The 18,889-nt window shown below is 40.0% G+C and overlaps 3 protein-coding genes across 11 annotated transcripts in view; 2 read left to right on the forward strand and 1 right to left on the reverse strand.

The window, feature by feature from the left end:
• The first annotated feature begins 2,107 nt into the window (after positions 1–2,107).
• On the forward strand, positions 2,108–12,253 carry LOC100877772 (uncharacterized). Of its 6 annotated transcripts, none has more exons than XR_013039425.1 (7): positions 2,108–2,265; positions 2,356–3,526; positions 4,798–4,882; positions 5,793–10,972; positions 11,041–11,458; positions 11,519–11,872; positions 11,962–12,253. XR_013039425.1 is itself a non-coding variant. In XM_003703795.3 (3 exons), the coding sequence occupies exon 2, from the start codon at positions 2,447–2,449 to the stop codon at positions 3,524–3,526; it is 1,080 nt and encodes a 359-aa protein (XP_003703843.1). In that variant the 5' UTR covers positions 2,108–2,265; positions 2,356–2,446; the 3' UTR covers positions 3,610–3,903. The 6 variants fall into 6 exon arrangements, 1 of the variants encoding a protein (XP_003703843.1); XR_001096126.2 differs by having other exon boundaries at positions 5,793–6,041; positions 6,123–11,458; XR_013039423.1 differs by having other exon boundaries at positions 5,793–11,458.
• sev (receptor protein-tyrosine kinase sevenless) overlaps positions 3,645–18,889 on the reverse strand; it is a 35,148-nt gene continuing 19,903 nt past the window's right edge. Inside the window, exons 4-21 of one of the 4 annotated variants that reach the window (XM_076535863.1) lie at positions 18,713–18,803; positions 16,883–17,115; positions 15,968–16,078; positions 14,526–14,673; positions 13,623–14,119; positions 13,017–13,306; positions 12,594–12,950; positions 11,920–12,223; positions 11,511–11,834; positions 10,734–11,335; positions 10,026–10,664; positions 8,430–9,835; positions 7,825–8,247; positions 7,490–7,713; positions 6,939–7,409; positions 6,338–6,701; positions 6,011–6,061; positions 3,645–5,908 (exon numbers count right to left, since the gene is read on the reverse strand). In XM_076535863.1, the coding sequence (XP_076391978.1) occupies positions 5,034–5,908; positions 6,011–6,061; positions 6,338–6,701; positions 6,939–7,409; positions 7,490–7,713; positions 7,825–8,247; positions 8,430–9,835; positions 10,026–10,664; positions 10,734–11,335; positions 11,511–11,834; positions 11,920–12,223; positions 12,594–12,950; positions 13,017–13,306; positions 13,623–14,119; positions 14,526–14,673; positions 15,968–16,078; positions 16,883–17,115; positions 18,713–18,803 (7,410 nt within the window). In that variant the 3' untranslated portion in view covers positions 3,645–5,033. Of the gene's footprint in view, positions 5,909–6,010; positions 6,062–6,337; positions 6,702–6,938; positions 7,410–7,489; positions 7,714–7,824; positions 8,248–8,429; positions 9,836–10,025; positions 10,665–10,733; positions 11,336–11,510; positions 11,835–11,919; positions 12,224–12,593; positions 12,951–13,016; positions 13,307–13,622; positions 14,120–14,525; positions 14,674–15,838; positions 16,079–16,882; positions 17,116–18,712; positions 18,804–18,889 lie in introns of all 4 variants that reach the window. The other 3 variants (XM_012286469.2, XM_012286471.2, XM_076535864.1) reach the window with 3 other exon arrangements.
• On the forward strand, positions 17,511–18,717 carry LOC100879852 (cAMP-dependent protein kinase catalytic subunit 1). Its single transcript, XM_003703731.3, has one exon. It carries the CDS (start codon positions 17,597–17,599, stop codon positions 18,638–18,640), a length of 1,044 nt encoding a protein of 347 aa, XP_003703779.2. The 5' UTR covers positions 17,511–17,596; the 3' UTR covers positions 18,641–18,717.

Genomic DNA, 18,889 nt, shown 5'->3' on the forward strand with positions numbered 1-18,889 from the left:
ACTATTGTAACGTAGCCACCTCCTCGTGGTGTGACCTGGTAATCGATGTCATTTTCTGAATATTTTTTATGAAATTATCTTTAGAAAACGATATCGAGCTAAGAGCTACGATTAGAACTTCTCAATTTCATATTTAGATTACATTAATTCCGAGCTGTGGGAGGAAGGGAGGGCTCGGGCGCAGGTTTTTCGTCACGACACGTGGCGAAAAGCTTGCGCAAATTGTAAGTGCCTTTTGTTCTTACTTGCAATCATCTTTACAATTTTTTAACTTGTTACATATTAGATTGTAGTAATAGCCTTATCATTTTTATTCTCAATTGCTCGAAGCTTAAAAGAAAGTTCTTCTAACTTTCTTCTTTATCTCTTTTCTTTACAAAGTTTTAAATTATACGTGTTCAATTTTAGAACAAAAGGCACATTTAGGGCTTTTGTTATAAGTATTGTAGTATGTGTGAGTGAGTGAGTGAAAATGTGAGAAATGTATTAATGTGGATATGTATTGAAAGTTGCGTCTATTGTAATACATTGTAGTGCGAATGAGTGCATGTGTGAATGGCGAATACGCGAAGATTAAAAACATAGGTCATATAGGTATCATCGAGGGATCATCGAGGGATCATCGAGGGATCATCGAGGGATCATCGAGGAAACATCGAGGGATGCGTGCGTTAATTTTAAGTTATTTTTATGCGTGCGTTAGTTTTAAGTTAAATGTGCTCGTGGGTGGGCGGGTGGGTCCCTGTAAGTGCCTCTCATTCCAACTTGCACTCATCTTCTCAATTCTCAATCTTTATACGCGTTAGCTTGTAGTATACCCACTTATTTTTTGCCAATCGTTCTGCGCCCAAGTGGATCATTGGGGGTTGATAGCGCTGTGAACACGCGGTAGAGGTGAGCTGCAAGTGCCGGTGTAGCGCGAGTGATATTCTTTGCCCGGCGGGGCGGATCGGGGTTGGCACCTCTCATACTCTGATGTGCCTCCCCGACCCGCCGCCATTCTGCCAAGGGGCATCACGGTCTGGGTATCCTCTCTGTGGTAAGACGCGAGAGCGCTGGGGGAAATGGGAACCCTCCGCCAACTGGGGTGTATCACTCGTTCTTGCCAAAGGTATCTTCGGTTCATCTTTGCCGTCGTGGTTCACGTAAGCCACTATGGACTACCCTTTGACCCATGGAAAGCAAGGTTCACTTGGCGAAAAATAATGGTCCCCTTTTTTCACAGAAAGTTCTTCTAACTTTCTTAGCTTCTTTGCGAAAGTTCTTCTAACTTTCTTTGCTTTTAATAGAAAGTTCTTCTAACTTTCTTCCCTTTGCTTTTTGTATTCGTCGTAGATTATTTGAGTGCAATCTTAGAATGAGAGGTACGCGTGCGGCGTTTAGAATTAGTTAAGCGTGCGTATGTAGGATCCCATGCGATTAGTATTAAGTTAATGTATGTGTGTGTTTGTGTGTGATACAAGTTCTTTGCTGGATTGTGGTAAAGAACTTGTATATGCGAGCCTATGAGCTATGTAGAGTGGGAACTCATTTATCCTTCTGATAAATGAGGTTGCATTTGGAGGGTGGATGGGGTTTGGAGTTAGGGTGGGTCACTATCGTAGCAACCTCCACGTGGTGTGACCTGGTAATCGATATCGTTTTCTAAACATTTTTATTAAAATGAACTTTAGAAAACGATATCGAGCTAATAGCTACGAATCAAATTATAATTTTGTTGCACAGTTTCTTTTACGAAAATGTTTGGATCAAGTAAGTATATTACAAGTTCCACACTTATCTAGATTTAGAAGATTTACAAATCTTATAATAATATGGAATATATTTGTAATAAATTTTCTGTACATTACTAATATTGTCTTTTCAGGTATTTTTATCAATTTTACGGAAAAATTGGGAAAGGAAAGAATATACCAAAATTACTTATAAGAAAATGAATTCAAATTGTTCAGTACCTGTAACCTAAGTGTATATAATTCCCTGTACAGATGTGCCGAAAATATATTTTGGAATACGAATATAGTATAACATCTGATATTGCAGTGATATAATTTAGGACATTATAATAAATCATCCGATACTTATTAAAGCTTTGAATAAAAATTTGTATCAAGATAAAAATTGAAACTGGTATTATTTCCCTATGATAAATTTGGTACATATGGCGGCGCATCGTGTTGAGTTGAATACGATCGAGTGAAGTGTTGAATATTGCAACGAAAGTTTTTACTGTAAAATTGTGAGCTTTTGTAATAACTAAATAAGGTAAGAATGTAGCAAACAATGTCTTGTATTTTCATATTAATTTTATTATTGTGCATTTATATGTAACAAACTGTTTTGTTGTCATAATAGGTTATCTTGTTTTTACGTCCTTGGCATCAAGATGCTGAAAGTGTAACTGACAAGTACCATTAGAAAAATCTGATCGATGAAAAGGTAAACAATGTCCAGCAGCAGTTCTGAAAGTAGTGACGATAGTCGTCACGAAAAATCACGGAGAAGACGTAAACATAGACGCGACGAGAGCCCTAACCAAGACAGACGATCAAACAGAAAGGAATCAAGCAGCAAGAATAAAAATTACAGAGACAGTAGAGAAGGTAGGGACGTTCATAAATTTAGCAGAGACGTAAGAAGAGAAAATAATGATGTGCATCGTGATAGATCGCAACGCGAACGGGATAGGGAATATAGGAATAGTCGACATGATCATCCAAGGAGAGACGATGACAAACAGAATGACAGGAGAAGGTTTGAAAGATCTCCCTTGAGAAGAGAAGAACCTCGTTCAAGGCACAGAGAGTATGAGGAAAAAGGAAGGAGGTATAATAGGGATGCAGCTGAACACAGAAGATACGATGATAATAGAGAAAGGAAAAACACGTTTGAAGAATCAAAAATGAGAAAGGAACACCCTTCACCAGAATGGGGTAAACCAAATGTGAAAACAGAACCTAAACCAAAGCCTCAAGAAAAGGAAAAACCAAATTTTGAGTTGTCTGGAAAATTAACAGAAGATGCAAATACTGTAAATGGAGTAGTCATTAAATATTCTGAACCATCGGATGCAAGAAAACCTAAACGTAGATGGAGATTATATCCCTTCAAAGGGGAAAAAGCATTACCTACATTGTATGTTCACAGACAATCGGCATATTTGATGGGTAGAGATCGGAAGATTGCTGATATTCCTTTGGATCATCCTTCGTGTTCAAAACAACATGCGGTTTTACAGTATCGTTTAGTATCTTTTCAAAGAGAAGGAGGTGGTGAAGGAAGAAGAATCCGCCCTTACCTTATAGATTTAGAGTCTGCGAATGGTACATTTGTAAATAATGTAAAATTAGAACCTCGAAGATATCACGAATTACTGGAGAGAGATGTATTACGTTTTGGATTCAGCTCTAGAGAATATGTCTTGTTACATGAACACAGCAAAGATGATTCCTTAGACGACGATGTTCCCTTAAGTACCACAAATACAACAACTACTGTTACTACTACTACTACAACTACCGCATAGGTAACACAATTCTCAGTTTTGTAATATTTTATGAATATATTACCCTCTACAGTTGAAGTAATTTCTTATATTCTTTATTTCAGGGATTTGTAAAATATTTGAACAAAAAATCTTTAAGTAATTTTAAATTCATTAACAGTATATTATTATCGTCTATTAAATATGATTGTAAACTTAGCGTCACTTTCCTTAAGTTATACAATAAAACAAAACTTATTGCTATTCTTAAATAGAGCATTTATGACAGTACAATATTCACTGTAATAAAGATCTTTAATTCTTCGTAAAAGAATTTGTCATTACACAAGTTTTACATTTTGTGTATGTTAGTGACAAAGATTCATTATAATAAATCGTTTGAATTACATTGCAATTTATTCATTTACATTGAAAATTTTATTTACCCCAAACTTAAATAATAAATTTCATAAATTGTGTGATTTTATACCAAGTAATATATGTGTGTGTTAATATAAATGTGTATGTATAACATATACAAAATTCATACAATTATTACTTCTTCTGCCGTGTATATTTTTCTAATGTGATGTTAAAGAGTATTTACAATAGTTGATTCATTTTTAGTTAAAATTTATTTTAAGGAACTAATAATATTCAGACCACATACGAGAGCTTCTTTAAATAGAAAGACTATAAAATATTTTAGAAAACTTGTCACATAATTTTATTGTGTAAACGCATTTATTTTGTATTCGTAACTAAATAGTTTAAACAATTTTGTCATACAAAATTATCAAAATATAAGAAAGTACCCAAATTTTATTGCTACAGTATATTTTGTGAATTAATTCTTGAAATTTGGATACTTATAATATCGTTCTAATACTTTTTGATGAATGAAATTTAAAAAAATATTAAATTTATTCGATAGTAAAGTATTTACAGTCCTCTTCAATATTGATAGTGTCCAATGTATAGATAAAATTTTAAAATACAAGTTTAGAACACTATCAGTTCAGTCATATACAATTTAATATAATCGAAAATGTATTATTCTTAATTGTACTATTCTCATAAGAATCACTAAATTTATACATAAAACTTAACAAATCCTTACATAACATGAATATCAATTTCCATACTTTACCCTATGATATCACCAAATATGAAATTTGTACAATGAACAGTGAAAATTTGATTCATACTTTTACGTCATTAAATAAATACATTAGTTGCAATAACAGGTATAAAACTATCGCATCTTATTTTCAATCACTTTATAATACTCTATACCTATTCTCGTTTCTTAGGTGCTACAACAAGTCAGTGATTAATACCTAAAACTGATACAGTTACAGTTAAAAACTTTCTGCCACAGTAAACCTATAATTAATGGTACGTGTTAAACATTAAATATGTACATACATTAATATGGCAGTTTAAAGCTATGGAACTTCACACGTGGTTTCAGTTTCATTGTGCAGGTATAACTGAAATTACAGTTGTGCTTTAACGACATTAATCCTCCTCATCTTTAACAACAATCTCAAGATCCATTCACTCTGACAGCGTCTGTATTAATATTTGTGTACGTGACTATATTGTTGCCATCTTCCACAACCGGCGTTTGCCTTAACAAATTTAATAATGCACTATTTATCACCAAAGGTATGTTAGCTTTACCATTTTGTAAATTTGAATGAGTCCTTTGAATTTTTGGTAATGTGTTTTTTGTGACATTTCCATCATTTACCATAGTTTCCCCAACTCCACCGATGACACTGTTCTTCAGTGGAAGAACATTTTGTGAACTAATTAAAGATGAGCTGGGTCGCGTGGGTGGAGCTAAACTGATGCTCGAGCTTAAAGAACTAGAACTTCTACCTTCTAAACTTATCTCTGATCCTCGTCGTTCCGCCATGTTTCTTTTATTCTTCCTCTGATCAGTCAGCGACGTGAAAGAGTCTCTCTTCAAGATTGCTTTAACAGTAGGTGTTCCCGACTGTGCAATGTCTGAAGCATTCGATTTATCAGTCATACTCGTGATCGATGCTCTTTTACGCTCAGGTAAACTCAAACTTGATACAGAAGACCTCTTATCGCATTTCTTTCCCACTTCTTTAGCGTCACTCGAATCTTTTTGCTCCTGCGGAGGATCAGACTGCAAATTGTTCTTTAGATCTACATTTGTACTAGGTTTAATTGCATTATTCAGGTTCTGATGAGAGATATGAATTGACCGAGGCACTTCGTATCCGTTCGTCGAATTTTCCCTTAAAATAATGTCTTCGTTATCCGCCAACAGCTCCAGATATTTCGGTGTCTCGCTGGACTGCGATGTGAGCGTCGCATTATGAGAATTCTGAAGGAACGGCTGCATGTCTCGACTGCCTTCGGAGCTGCTGGATTTCCAAGAGTTTCCTGAGAAAATCAGTCGATTATTGACATCAATTTCGTTGGAGAATCTTGTCACGAATTGTGATGAAACATTGATAGAGAAAGCAGCATGACGTGTAAACCTACCTGAGTTATGATTTTGATTCTCGTCGGCAAAGTAAGCCATGTTAGACACGCCTGCAAGCATGAGCCATGCAATGATAAATATGTATTCAAGCAAATTGTTAAATTTATACAGATGGATGATTTAATTATTACTGTACAGCATACACTTGCTATTCAATGTTGAGTTGAATATTTGCATTAATTATTAAACTTGCATTGATTAGTAAATGTATTTACTGTACAAGCGGTCTTCAGATCTGATAAGCGATGTGCTCGATAAAAGGTACAACGTATCATTGACAATTTCATGCCAATAGATTCGCATTATGCATTGAAATTAGCTCTTACCTCTTCTAGCCAAGTAATGGCCAGCGTGTACCGGACTTAATGGTGCATCCTCTATAGTACTACGAAGGCTAACTATGTTCTCCAGGCAAACTTTAAAACTGGGCCTAGCATCTGCCGCACTCCAACAACGCAGCATCAGTTGATGAAGGACAGGTGGACAGTTTAAGGGTTTAGGCAATCTTCCACCTGCACGGACGTGGTGCAACACTTCAAGATTCGTTCTGGCAGGATATGGCTGCTGTCCTAACGACGTTATCTCCCACATCAAGACACCGAATGCCCAGACATCACTTTGGGAGGTGAATACACCGTCCACTAGTGATTCTGGAGCCATCCACCGAACTGGGAGCAATCCTTCTCCTTCCTGTACGGAATTATTTATATATTGAACATATTGATTCGTTCAAAAGTGTTAGAGTTTAGAAAATTTGCAATATTGCAAGTCAAGATGTAATTACTACTAGGTATCATATTATGAGATATGATCATATTACAAATTACCTACCTTTAAATACTTACCTTTCAAGGTGTAATTACTTCTAGTTATATTGTGAATTATTATCACATTATGAAATATGATCATATTACAAATCACACCTACCTTTCTATAATAATCGTTCTTGTATATATCTCTGGCAAGTCCAAAGTCACCAATCTTGACAACCCGGTTCTCCCTATCCCTGGCAGACACCAGACAATTTCTGCACGCGAGATCTCTATGTACAAAATGCAGTTCCTCCAAATAACGACATCCCCGTGCGACGTCCTCGCACATGGCGAGCAAGTCTTGCAAACGTAAAGCATGTGGATCCGATGGCTGCAGCGATCGGCTGGCTCTCAAATAACTTAATAAATCTCCAGCTTCCATCAGTTCCAGCACCAGCAATGGTGGGTCCGTGTCCAAACAAACTCCCAGAAGTCTGAGCACGTGCTTATGTCGAAAATGACTCATGAGTCTGGCTTCTTGGAGGAACTCTGTCTTCTCCTGCGCCGATGCTCCCTTTCGGAGAGTCTTTATGGCAACCGGCGTGATACCTGGTCTCTCCAAATCTTTTGCGTTACCTTGAAACACCTGCAAAATTTTAAGATAGAGGTTCATCTCTTTAGTGTTAAAATGTTTGCTTAATGTTACTAATGTTGGTTAATACTTACTTCTCCAAAGGCTCCACTGCCCAAAAATTTCGCTAGTGTTATTTGCTCTCTGCGGATTTTGGGAAGCGTCGAGTCGTCAGAGTCTGTTTGCAAGGTGGATGCGTAGAGAGCGTTGGATTGAACGAAGTTTCCTCTCGGTATTTCGCGTAAGGTTGCCAGCTCTACGTCGCTCACTAGCGGAGGTAAAACCGCCTTTTTGTCTTCCTTGCGTTGTCGATAAAGCGCTGAATTGCAAAAGGTTTTTATCTGACGAGTTTTGTATTGCAATTTTTGCAGAGAGTCTAACACCCTCCTAAAATTACTTGAAAAGAAGATATGTTCTGTCATAAACTTACGGCAAAGAAAGTAACAAAAGCAGATGAGCATAATAGTGATGACAGGGACACTAAGTCCCAGCACCAAACCAAGATGTTGTTGCGCCGCCAATATCCCTCCTGTTGTTTCCGTCAAATCAATTATGGGACTATATCTGCTCCAGGCACCAAATCCGTACGCGTTTCTTGCTTGAACCCGAAACCGGTATTTGTCGTCCATGTCTCCGGTAATTATCCAGTAATTATCCGTTCCATTATAGTACAACTTCCAGCTGGCATTCTCGCTGGAATCAATTTGTTCGTTGATCTCGTTTATCTTCATTCCTTCTACACGGTATAGAGTGATTTGCGAGCCATGGGCTTGAGCGGGTTCCCAATTTAATTGATAGACGGAACTACGGAGTTTTGTTACTGTGGGCATTCCTGGTGCACTTGGTACATCACCTGGACAAAGTGGAATGACTTATAAAATCTGGGAAATGATATTATCTGAGGACTGAAAATTTAATGAGAAACAGGATTGCTCTAAAATGGGATTCTTCTGAAATTACAAACTTAAGATGCAGCCCCACTGTTTCGCCTCTTTAATCTAACTTTAATACCAACTATAATCTTGATTAATTTACCTAACGTTTGAAAAGTGAACCTCCCATCAGCCGGCCACACAAAGTCCTTCGTATAATTAGGATACCTCAAAAGCAGCCTAAACTTGTACAAAGTCCGTGGTTGCAGCTTCTTGATAAAATATGTAACCTTGTGTTTATCCATTTTAGAGTCGTTCGCCACTTGCCAGTCCTCCATAGCGACATCCTTGTACTCCAAAGTATACCTGATCGTCAGATTAACAGTAGGCTCCCACGTTACATTCAAACTATTCACATTGACTCCGCTCAGCGTCAGATTATTAGGTTCCGGGTACATTTTGACGGACCGAACTTCGCTATCATTGAAGACATTATTGAATTGAGCAGGATAGGCACGAACGAAGACGTGATACTCCTGATCTGGCAACCAAGGCTCCAGCATGCTGTAGAATCGACCATCTGCCGTGCGTTCGTTGCCCTTTATCAACTGCTCCCCTTTCTGTCGTGCTCCATTGATCGGTCGAAACAGTCTCCAGTGAATCTCGTACCTGACCGTCGCAGCGTTTAGTATTCTGGGAGGCATCCAGTATACGATGGCCAAGGTTGGCGTTAGCGCTTCGACGGTCACGTTTTCCGGCGGAGTGGGAGCTCCAGCTCCGGTTCTGAGCACCACTCCGGACCCGAACTCTAAGCTCATCGACTCTAAGTCAGCGTAGTAGTTGCTCAAGGCCAGCTTCAACCTGTACTCCGTGAACGGCTTCAGGTTCTTTATCTCGTACTTCGTCTCATAGGTCTGCAGCTTCGTTCTGTTAGTATCTTCACACATGTTGGGATCGTTCTCCAAACACTGAGACACGTATATGGTGTACAGCGTAGTTGGCAAGTTGTACTCCTCGCACCCATATTGGGGAACAGGTCGAGGCAGCCTGACGGTGATGCTATTCGCTTCTTTCTTCACTTCTTCGACATTGTACGACACCTGATGAGGTATCAGGCAGTTGGTAACGGGATAGGACTGCAGCGATTTCCCTAGGGCTTTGATGCTGCGCACGGTTGGCAAATAGAAGTGCTTGATCTCTCCGTCATCAGGGTACTTCTTGTTCACGAAGTAAATCTGGTCCTCCGCCATGTTGGACCAGTAAATGTTCATCTTGTCGACTGTTAGCGAGGTGGGTGGTAGCCCTTTGTTGAAACTCGCGCTTACTATCGAACTGCAGGCACAGCCGTCGATGTCGGCGATGTTCAGGTGGCCTTCTAGGGAGACCCAGTACATGACGGGCTTCTGGAAGTTGGTGCTATCGATTGTCATCACGGAAATCACGGTGGGTTGGTATGGACACGAGCAGTCGTCTTGGTGGTTGAAGAACGGTCGTCTGCCTTTACCGTTCAGGTCTGACTGGATGATCTCGCCGGTGTCTTTTTTCGTTAGTTCTATCCAGTATAATGATCTGTAAGAACAATTTGTAATTGTCAAGCAAGGGATATAGAAGATGCAGTATAATTTCTTCTAAATAGATGCTACTGTGACTTCATGCTCTGATGCTACTGAAGATGCAGTCTAACATATGGACATGTAACTCTGTTCATCTGCAAGTATAATTTTCAACTAACTCCTACAAAATAAAATGCAATAATTACCCCGTAGATGGTAAAACGTCCAGATTCACTATACGTCTCCCAGACGCAACGATGTTCTCATATTTAAGAATGCCCACTTGCCACGTGGTCAAATCCAGCTTCATAATACGACCATTATTATCCCGATAGTTTGACTCCGACCAGTACAAGTTTCTCGCTACCCAATCCACAGTTATACTCAGAGCACTGTTGCTCAACGTCAACATCTTTGTAGCATTTGCTCCATTCAACTCCGACGTTACCAGCTCTCGCATCTCGTTTATCCAATAAATTTTGCTCTCTGCCGCCAGGTACGCAACCTCGATCGCAATGTGCCGAGTGATCGTGTAATTCACCTCCTGATCCAGGTCTGACACTCTAACAGCGTCCGAAGTGGCTACTAATAATTGTGGCACTGGGTTTTCGTAGATCGTGGAGATGTTAATGACATCTGTGTACGGTCCCGCACCGATTGCGGTGTGTGCTCTGACTTGGAAGTAGTAAGTCGTGTTTGGGAGGAGATCTTGTACGGTGTGCTCCAGCAAGGAGACTGGAATTAAAGATTGATCGCAGATTTGGATCTCTGAGTGGTTTTCTATGAACCAGCATTGCACCGTGTAGCCGGTGATCAAACCGTTAGTGAACTCCGGTTGGTCCCATCTGTAAAAACAAATATTAATCTTCGAGATATTTAAATGACTCACTTAAATCACCCAGTCTAATTTTTACCTAAAGATTGCAAATATTTCAACGTTTTCGCTCAGCGGTTCCTTATGGAACTCTATGAACGCTCTAGGATTGGTCGGCTGAGTCGGCACACTTTGAGGCGATCTCAATATTTTCCTAGTATGATGTGCAGTTTCCCAATACGTGAACGCCTTCACCGTCACTTCCAGAACCGAATACGGCAAGATCTGCTCCGAATTATTATACGGCATCGAGGTCTCCGTCGTGATCTCCGGATTCGAGTTAGTATTAATATAATCCGCGAATTTCACTTCGTAGAACACAGTCCCGTAGTTGATGTTCTCCACAGGGTCCCAGGATATGTTGAAGTTCCTCCAAATCCCTTCGACTCTGATGCTACTGTAGTTGACCGCGTTTGGGAGAACCACTACGGTCTCCGATGTCAGGTTTTTTGGGTACTGGTGAAGAGCGGGGTCCATAACGGCTACCATGTGAAGACCTGATAGAGTGATACCGTTTATGACTGCGGTGTTTTGACCGGACAAGTCGCCTATCACTGCGTTTCGATCGTCTTGGAGCCAGAGAAGGTGTTCTGAAAAGTAGCATAGAGGGCCCTGCATGTTGGGGTGCTGCAGAGCTGAAACCTACAAACAAAATAAATTCATGAGGAACATTATTTAACATTGCATATTTAAGTGTTTGGTCCTATGAAAAATAGGCGTCTCAGATCTCAAGCTAATATCAAAATTAGATGATATGGTGATAAGGTAATATTGCACTGAACTAATACATTATAAAGAAAAAGTTTGTAACAATAACCTTTTCAGGCACAATTTTGTGGCTCATTGGAATCCTTTCAGAAGTCGGTGCACGATAAACAATCGATCCACTCTCATAACTCCGAACAATCCAATAAACGTATCGATTTTCCGTGTCCAACGTTAGACCCATCACTTGCTTGCCGTTGAATATCTCATCAGAATGATAGTATCTCCTGTCCTGTCCGTTCAAACGTGCCACTTCGACTGCGTGTCCTGTGGACCAATATAAATACGCCTCCAAAGAGTCGATCATCAATTCCTTCACGATAGCTAGAATCGACATGGGCTCCTGGTGAGATCCATTTAAATCCGCTCTTGTAATCTAGAAAAATATAAAGTATGGATGGTGAAAAATATAAAGTATGATTAAAATGGATATTTAAAGTATGAGTCGATGTTGTAATTACAATTTGCTGCTTTGGATTAGCCCAGTATAATTTCTTCGACAGCCAATCGACGGCCACGCTGCCGACAGAGTGAATGTTCATCTTCATTTTCTGATGGCTGGTGATGTTGTATCGATACAACACCGAATTGTTTCCCACGATGTACAGAACATCCTTGTACCAAGTGACGTCGACGATGTGGTAGTCCGTCTCTGTTTCTTTCAAGCTTGCTTTGTATATCAGGGTGTCGATGTTCTCTCCGGTTACGTCGCTTCTTAGGAGACCTTCGTTCGCGGACCACAAGATGGACGCGTGCGATCCGTCTCTGAATGTGCAATAAAATATGAAAATATTAGATGTATATAGGTAATAACATTAACGCTAAACCTACCAGCATGTGTGTACTTAATTTGAAATTAAAAATGCAGTCAAAAAATAAATAATCTAACAATGAAACATACATTAGTACACACATGTGTTCTTTACCTTGATGAAAATCAATTCTGATTAGTACACACAAGTATTCTTTATCTTGATGAAAACCAATTCTGATTAGTACACGCATGTATTCTCTATTTTGATGAAAATCAATTCCGATTTCAAGAAATATACTTTAACAAAATGTGTACCTTATAACAAGAAGCTTGTGGAGTGATCATTTAGTAGTTTTAGCGTTAAAGAAAATGAAGAGTTACCTTAAAGTTTGTCCTCTGAATTCCGTGGACCACGGGCCTCTCCCCGCGCTCGTATAAGCAGCCGCCTTGATCGAGTACTCCGACTTCTCCCTAAGATTATGCACAGTATGCGACGACCCCGCGATATCTTTCTGATGGATCGTCTCTCCCGTGGACTCGTCCTTGATCTCCAGCTCGTATGACCAATTCTGCCAAGCACCCTTGCCCTGGCCGCCCAACAGATGAGGCGCTTGCCAGGAAACCTTAGCCCTCTCCACTCCAAGAACAGCTTGAACTCCCGTAGGAGGATTCACCGGAACAGGAACGGGCTGGCTCGCATCCATAAGTACATTGACACTGACAAATGAACCGTTCGACCTGGAAACACCTCTATTGAACAATCTGTGCAAGGTCTTCCACCAGCATATGAATGAGACCTCTCACCTATCGGGATAGGCATTGTGAAAATATCTGTTCTGTCCTGAATGGTATCCCTCTATCAGTACTTCCTCCCCGTTGGTCCAGTAGAATAGACCGTTCGCCATTGCTAGGGATACTACGTTCTTGAATTTTGGTTGCTGAGTATTCGCTCGGAGGTCCAAGACTTCGCGACCGTCCAGCGAAACTGATATCACGGTGTTCTGGATGTGGTGCGGCACGAGCAGCCGGAAGTTCGTGTGGTCGACGGTGAAGGCTCCCAGGTGAGCGTCTTCAAGGATTAAATATGGCTGAACCTGAAGGTAGTTGCTAGATTTTTATACTCTGATAGCCAAAACTTTATGCTTAAAAGATGAGACGTGTATGTGAGAGTTATGTTCCGAAATTTTATAGGTTCTCAGAATCTTACGTTTGCAAAGGAAGTCTTGAAAAACATTCGTTGTTCGTCACTTAGTAAATGAATTAATTTTTCAATTTATAGACACGTTACATCTATTTAAATTTCTTCTAGCTCCTCCAGATTCTTACTCAAATTAACCTTACTAAAATTACCCTAACATAATGCAGTTTACCCTAATTGAAATCACTTATCAGCCACACCTATAAACCTACCTCGTGCTTCACTCCGTTGCTAATGTCAGCCAGATCCAATCTGTACAAACCGCCCCTGTTGACCCAGAACAAGTATCCATTGTACGGGTCCACCTCGATGTGAGTGGGTCGCGTCAAGAAACCAGCGACCGCCACCGTCAGACCTCTTCCATCCAGATTGCATCTAGCTATCTGCCAAACCGTGGTCGCGTGCTTCACCTCGCCCAGAATATACAAATGAAGGTTCAGCCAGTCAACCGACAAGCTCAAGGGTTTGAAGTTCGCTTGACTCGGGCTTAGAATGACCGTAGGTTTCGTGCGTTTCGTTATGGAAGTTCTATAAACGTATCCCATGGAGTCGGAGACGAAGAGCTGCGCGGAGGCTACGTGAATCGCGACGCCTCGAATGGTGCTCGTGTTCTCGTAAACCACGCTGGGGTCGTCGAGCATGTCGGCATCCTGCTTCATCACGACGTGTTGTCCTCCCAGAATCAGTATTGGTTGTTGAGTGTCTTTCACTGAAATGAGGGAGATTAAATTTGCTGTTTTGACTGTTGGCTGAGATGGCAGTACTCTTCTTGTACAACTTCTTTGTTAAGTACTCTTCTTTGTGATATAATGTGGATGTATAGATTAGAGTTGTAGATGGGCATAATTTAGATATATATTTGTTAACGACACTTGCAGATTATAGTTAGCATCTTTATTTTGTAATATGTTCCTTCTCAAACTTTAGCAAATTTTTTAAATTTCTTTCAAGTTCTTTCAAGTCCTTTGCTTGGATACAATTCTTTGGGTCAGTAAAAGATTTTATCTAATAAAATACAGTGTGATTTGTTTAACAAGTGATACTTCTATTGCCTACTTCCATTATCAGAACCGACTGCCATCTCCTCAGCCACCTTTTCGATTAGAATAACATACCAGCTGGTTCCGGGGTTGTTGTGATGTAAATGACCGCAGGAGGCCCCTCGCCCACTCCGTTCCTCATGGTCACGCTTATAGAATAATTTTTGTTCGGTTCGAGGTTTTGAAACATGTAGTGATCCGTGTTCTCTGATGCCGGTATGTCCTGTCGATTGTAAACGACGTTAAAGGATCTGTCACTTGTGCTCCCTTTCGATCCCTTGCTAGGAAATCAGTATGCCAATAGGGATAGAAACGCCATGCCAGAAACGTGTGTCGCGGAAGATCTGGTTCTTACAAGTTAACAAGCCGATGTTAACGGGATCATTATGTTAGCGTTAATCCTTTACAGTCCAGTTGTCTTACATCTAAATGTATTAGGTTTTTTCGGTAGAATTTTTTACGGTCAATTCTGATCTGCAGATTCTGTTTAATTAGTCTTGGGTCTGGGAGGCACACTTGGACCGTAAAGAGTTAATGGATTTGCGATAGTACAGTTATTTAGAGTAATGAGGAAGCTATTAGAGCCGCTACTCGAAATTAAGGCCAATGTAAGTGCGGTACGGTAGACTCTCGTTATATCGCCAAGTATGAGACTGTTAGAGAATTTTTGCAGTTGGAAATATAGTAAAGTTTTGGAACTTGTAGAGGAACATCAACCGGTAATATAACGAGAGTCTATCATATTTAATATTGAATGAATTCATCTGATAGACCACTTGTTTAAGCTGAAAAAACTGCATATTTTCTTTCACATCAAATATATTAATTGAAATGACTATAGGTTACAATTTTACTTAACATACAAATTATCTTAAATTTAATATATTATATGTATGTGATCAAATAAATTACACATGTAAGCAACTATGCAAAATTTTATCAGCTAGACAGAAAGCATGCGTTCTCCATTAGACATGCTCTTTGGCATTTTACCTATCAAAGTGCATTCTTACTCGGGAAAGGTGAGGAATCTTGTAGAACCAGTTGATATATCGCACAGTGCTGTCTGCTACAACAGTTAGAAAGAATAGGAAAGTGCTATTTGCGTCTACGATAAAACGCTTTTAGTGAAGATAGCTTAGAATCGTACACATAGCTCGAGTAGCTCAAGCGACAAATTTGGAAATACAGAAAATCTGACACGATTACCACAAAGTAGCACTTTGCAAAATGTCATTTCGTGTTACTGTGTCATCGAACCATGTCAGAGTTTATATACCTCGAAACCTGTCGTTTAATAGGCAGCAACACAATAGAAAGGATGATCGACAGAGTGGTCAAGATAAATTGAACTGTTCGAATTATTGAAGTTCTGGCGTGGCGTGTACCTTAAGCTGGGAGTAGTCAGCCCCTTGCAGACGCAGGACATAAGACAAAAGTGGCCCGTTTGGAAATGGGCCTGGTTCCCAAGACACAGAGACACGGCAGCTGTCTACCACCGCCGCTCTTACAATTACCGGTGCTGAGGTTGGTAAACCGTCTGCTAGCGTTCGTATCACGACGCTCGGAGCTGAGACTATCGGCTCGGGATTGTGTTGCGACGATTTTAGAAGCAACGCTACGCGAAACTGCAAGGTATAAACAATACTTTATATCAGAAACCGTAGTGAAGCATGTTATTCACTTGTGAATGTTCACAAGTTTTTAACGCTTCGAGGGGTGCACATTTTATGAAATCATCAAAAGGTATTCGTCATATCGCTCTAAAAGTAAAATCAGTAGTTTGGTGGAAGACCATTGTACATCAAGTTTATTCTATATCAAGTTTATTCTATATCAAGTTTATTCTACATCAAGTTTATTCTACATCAAGTTTATTCTACGTCAAGTTTATTCTATATCAAGTTTATTCTAGATCGAGTTTATTCTACATCAAGTTTATTCTACATCAAGTTTATTCTACATCAAGTTTATTCTACATCAAGTTTATTCTATATCAAGTTTAATCTATATCAAGTTTATTCTATATCAAGTTTATTCTACGTCAAGTTTATTCTACATCAAGTTTATTCTACATCAAGTTTATTCTATATCAAGTTTATTCTACATCAAGTTTATTCTGCATCAAGTTTATTCTACATCAAGTTTATTCTATATCAAGTTTATTCTATATCAAGTTTATTCTATATCAAGTTTATTCTACATCAAGTTTATTCTACATCAAGTTTATTCTACATCAAGTTTATTCCATATCAAGTTTATTCTGCATCAAGTTTATTCTACATCAAATTTATTCTATATCAAGTTTATTCTATATCAAGTTTATTCTACATCAAGTTTATTCTGCATCAAGTTTATTCTACATCAAATTTATTCTATATCAAGTTTATTCTATATCAAGTTTATTCTGTTTGAGGGTAATTTCAACTCACCCTGTACTTCGTGTATGGCTGCAAGTTTTCCACCAAGATTTGGTCATCTTTCCCCCAGGACTGATTTCTGCAGTATTGCCAAGTTTCAGCCAGCTCTTCGTACCTCCATTGCACCAGGTACGAGATGCCTCCTCCACGTCTTTCGATGTCTATTCCCTTCCATTCGAGTCTCAGAGAAGTTGCAGTCAGCGAGTCCGCCACCAAAGCTGGTGCCGGTGGGATGCCTATTTCCGCTGAATCATTAACAAAATTATATTTCTGATGACCAACATCAACCTGTCTGTGTCCTTACATGGGATTGATCAGACGTAAAGTCTCATCGCTATAATTTGTCAAATAGGTAAAGAATAACTGTTCGATCTACTATTACCATATGCTACAATGTGGACCGTTTGAGGGTCATCAAACTTAATCAAAGAACCACGTAATCTAAAATACTACTTCGTTATACTTGATCCACATATTCGCTCAAATAATATTCGATCCCCTTGTGGTATTACTTCATATCAGATAACATTGCTACGTAATAAAATACTGTATATCTAATACAATTTCTTCAGCTACTTCTAAAACATCCTCACTATATCCTAATTACATTGAAGTTCAGTAAAGATCGATTAAGCTACTAACTTCACAAGTCCCCTCATAACCGCATTTCTGCAATGAACATCCATATCGAACGATGAACATTTCCAAATCGTTGTAACCGAAAGTATGAACGTAGAACGGCAGCGCGCGTTCGCGGAGTACCAGAAGATCCTCGACGAGTTGAGAGCCGCGTTCCTGGATCGATGGAAGGTTACGAAGAACGACAACGTTTCGATGAAGGACTTCGAACGGTTCCGAACGATCGGCACCGGTGCGTTCGGCCGGGTCCTCCTCGTCAAATACCGGCCGACGAACGCCTTCTACGCGATGAAGGTCTTAGACAAGGCGAAGATCGTCAAGATGAAACAGGTGGATCACACGCGCAACGAGAAGAGGATACTGCAGTGCGTGAAGTTTCCTTTCCTCGTTTACATGGAGTTCTTCTTTAAAGACAACTCGTACGTGTACATGGTGTTGCCGTTCATAAATGGCGGTGAGATGTTCACGCATCTGAGACGGATGGGAAAGTTTGATGAAGGTTTGGCGAGATTCTATGCTGCACAGGTGGCTCTGGCCTTGGAATATCTTCATCATTGCAGTCTCGTGTACAGAGACTTAAAACCGGAGAATATTCTGATACAGAACACGGGTTACATCCGAGTGACGGATTTCGGTTTCTGTAAAATGATCGACGGCAGAACGTGGACACTGTGTGGCACTCCCGAGTACCTGGCACCGGAGGTGATCTTGTCGAAGGGTTACGGGAAGTCGGTCGACTGGTGGAGCTTCGGTGTTCTGATCTACGAGATGAACGCTGGCTACCCGCCATTTTATTCGAGGGACCCCATGAAGATTTACGAGAAGATCGTCGCGGGAAAGTACAAATTCGCGCATCATTTCGGGGAGGAGCTGAAGGACATTCTGAAGAACATACTGCAGGTGGATCTGTCTAGACGATACGGGAACTTGAAGGGTGGTTCCATGGACATCAAAACGCACAAATGGTTTCAGTCGACGGATTGGAATCAGATTTATCACCAGAAGATTCAACCTACTTTCATACCGAAGTGCTCAGCACCGGACGACACCAGTAACTTCGACCATTACGAGGAGGACTCGTTGAGGGTGGACGCCGTTGACCGATTCGCCAAAGAGTTTGAAAATTTTTAGTGGCGGGAATAGTTGACTGTGATCAGTACATGGTTCTAGTATTCTACTAGTACTCTAGTATTCTATTCTTACCTTTCAACTGTTGGAAGTAACGATTTAGCGCATCGTGACAACCCAGAACGCAATACAGTTCTTTGGGCGGCAGCAGTTCTTGCGTTCCATTCTGTAAACAATACGATTCGATGTTGCAGGCTCGTGTAATGAACGGAAGGAAATATGTAATGTTTTAAGCAGTAATATTGTTCCAGT

The sequence above is a fragment of the Megachile rotundata genome, chromosome 9, assembly GCF_050947335.1.
Source record: "Megachile rotundata isolate GNS110a chromosome 9, iyMegRotu1, whole genome shotgun sequence".
NCBI classification, from domain to species: Eukaryota; Metazoa; Arthropoda; class Insecta; order Hymenoptera; family Megachilidae; genus Megachile; species Megachile rotundata.

Coding starts and splice junctions, on each gene's coding strand:
- LOC100877772 (XM_003703795.3), top strand. CDS start 2,447: ATGTCCAGCAGCAGTTCTGAAAGTAGTGACGATAGTCGTCACGAAAAA.
- LOC100879852 (XM_003703731.3), top strand. CDS start 17,597: ATGAACGTAGAACGGCAGCGCGCGTTCGCGGAGTACCAGAAGATCCTC.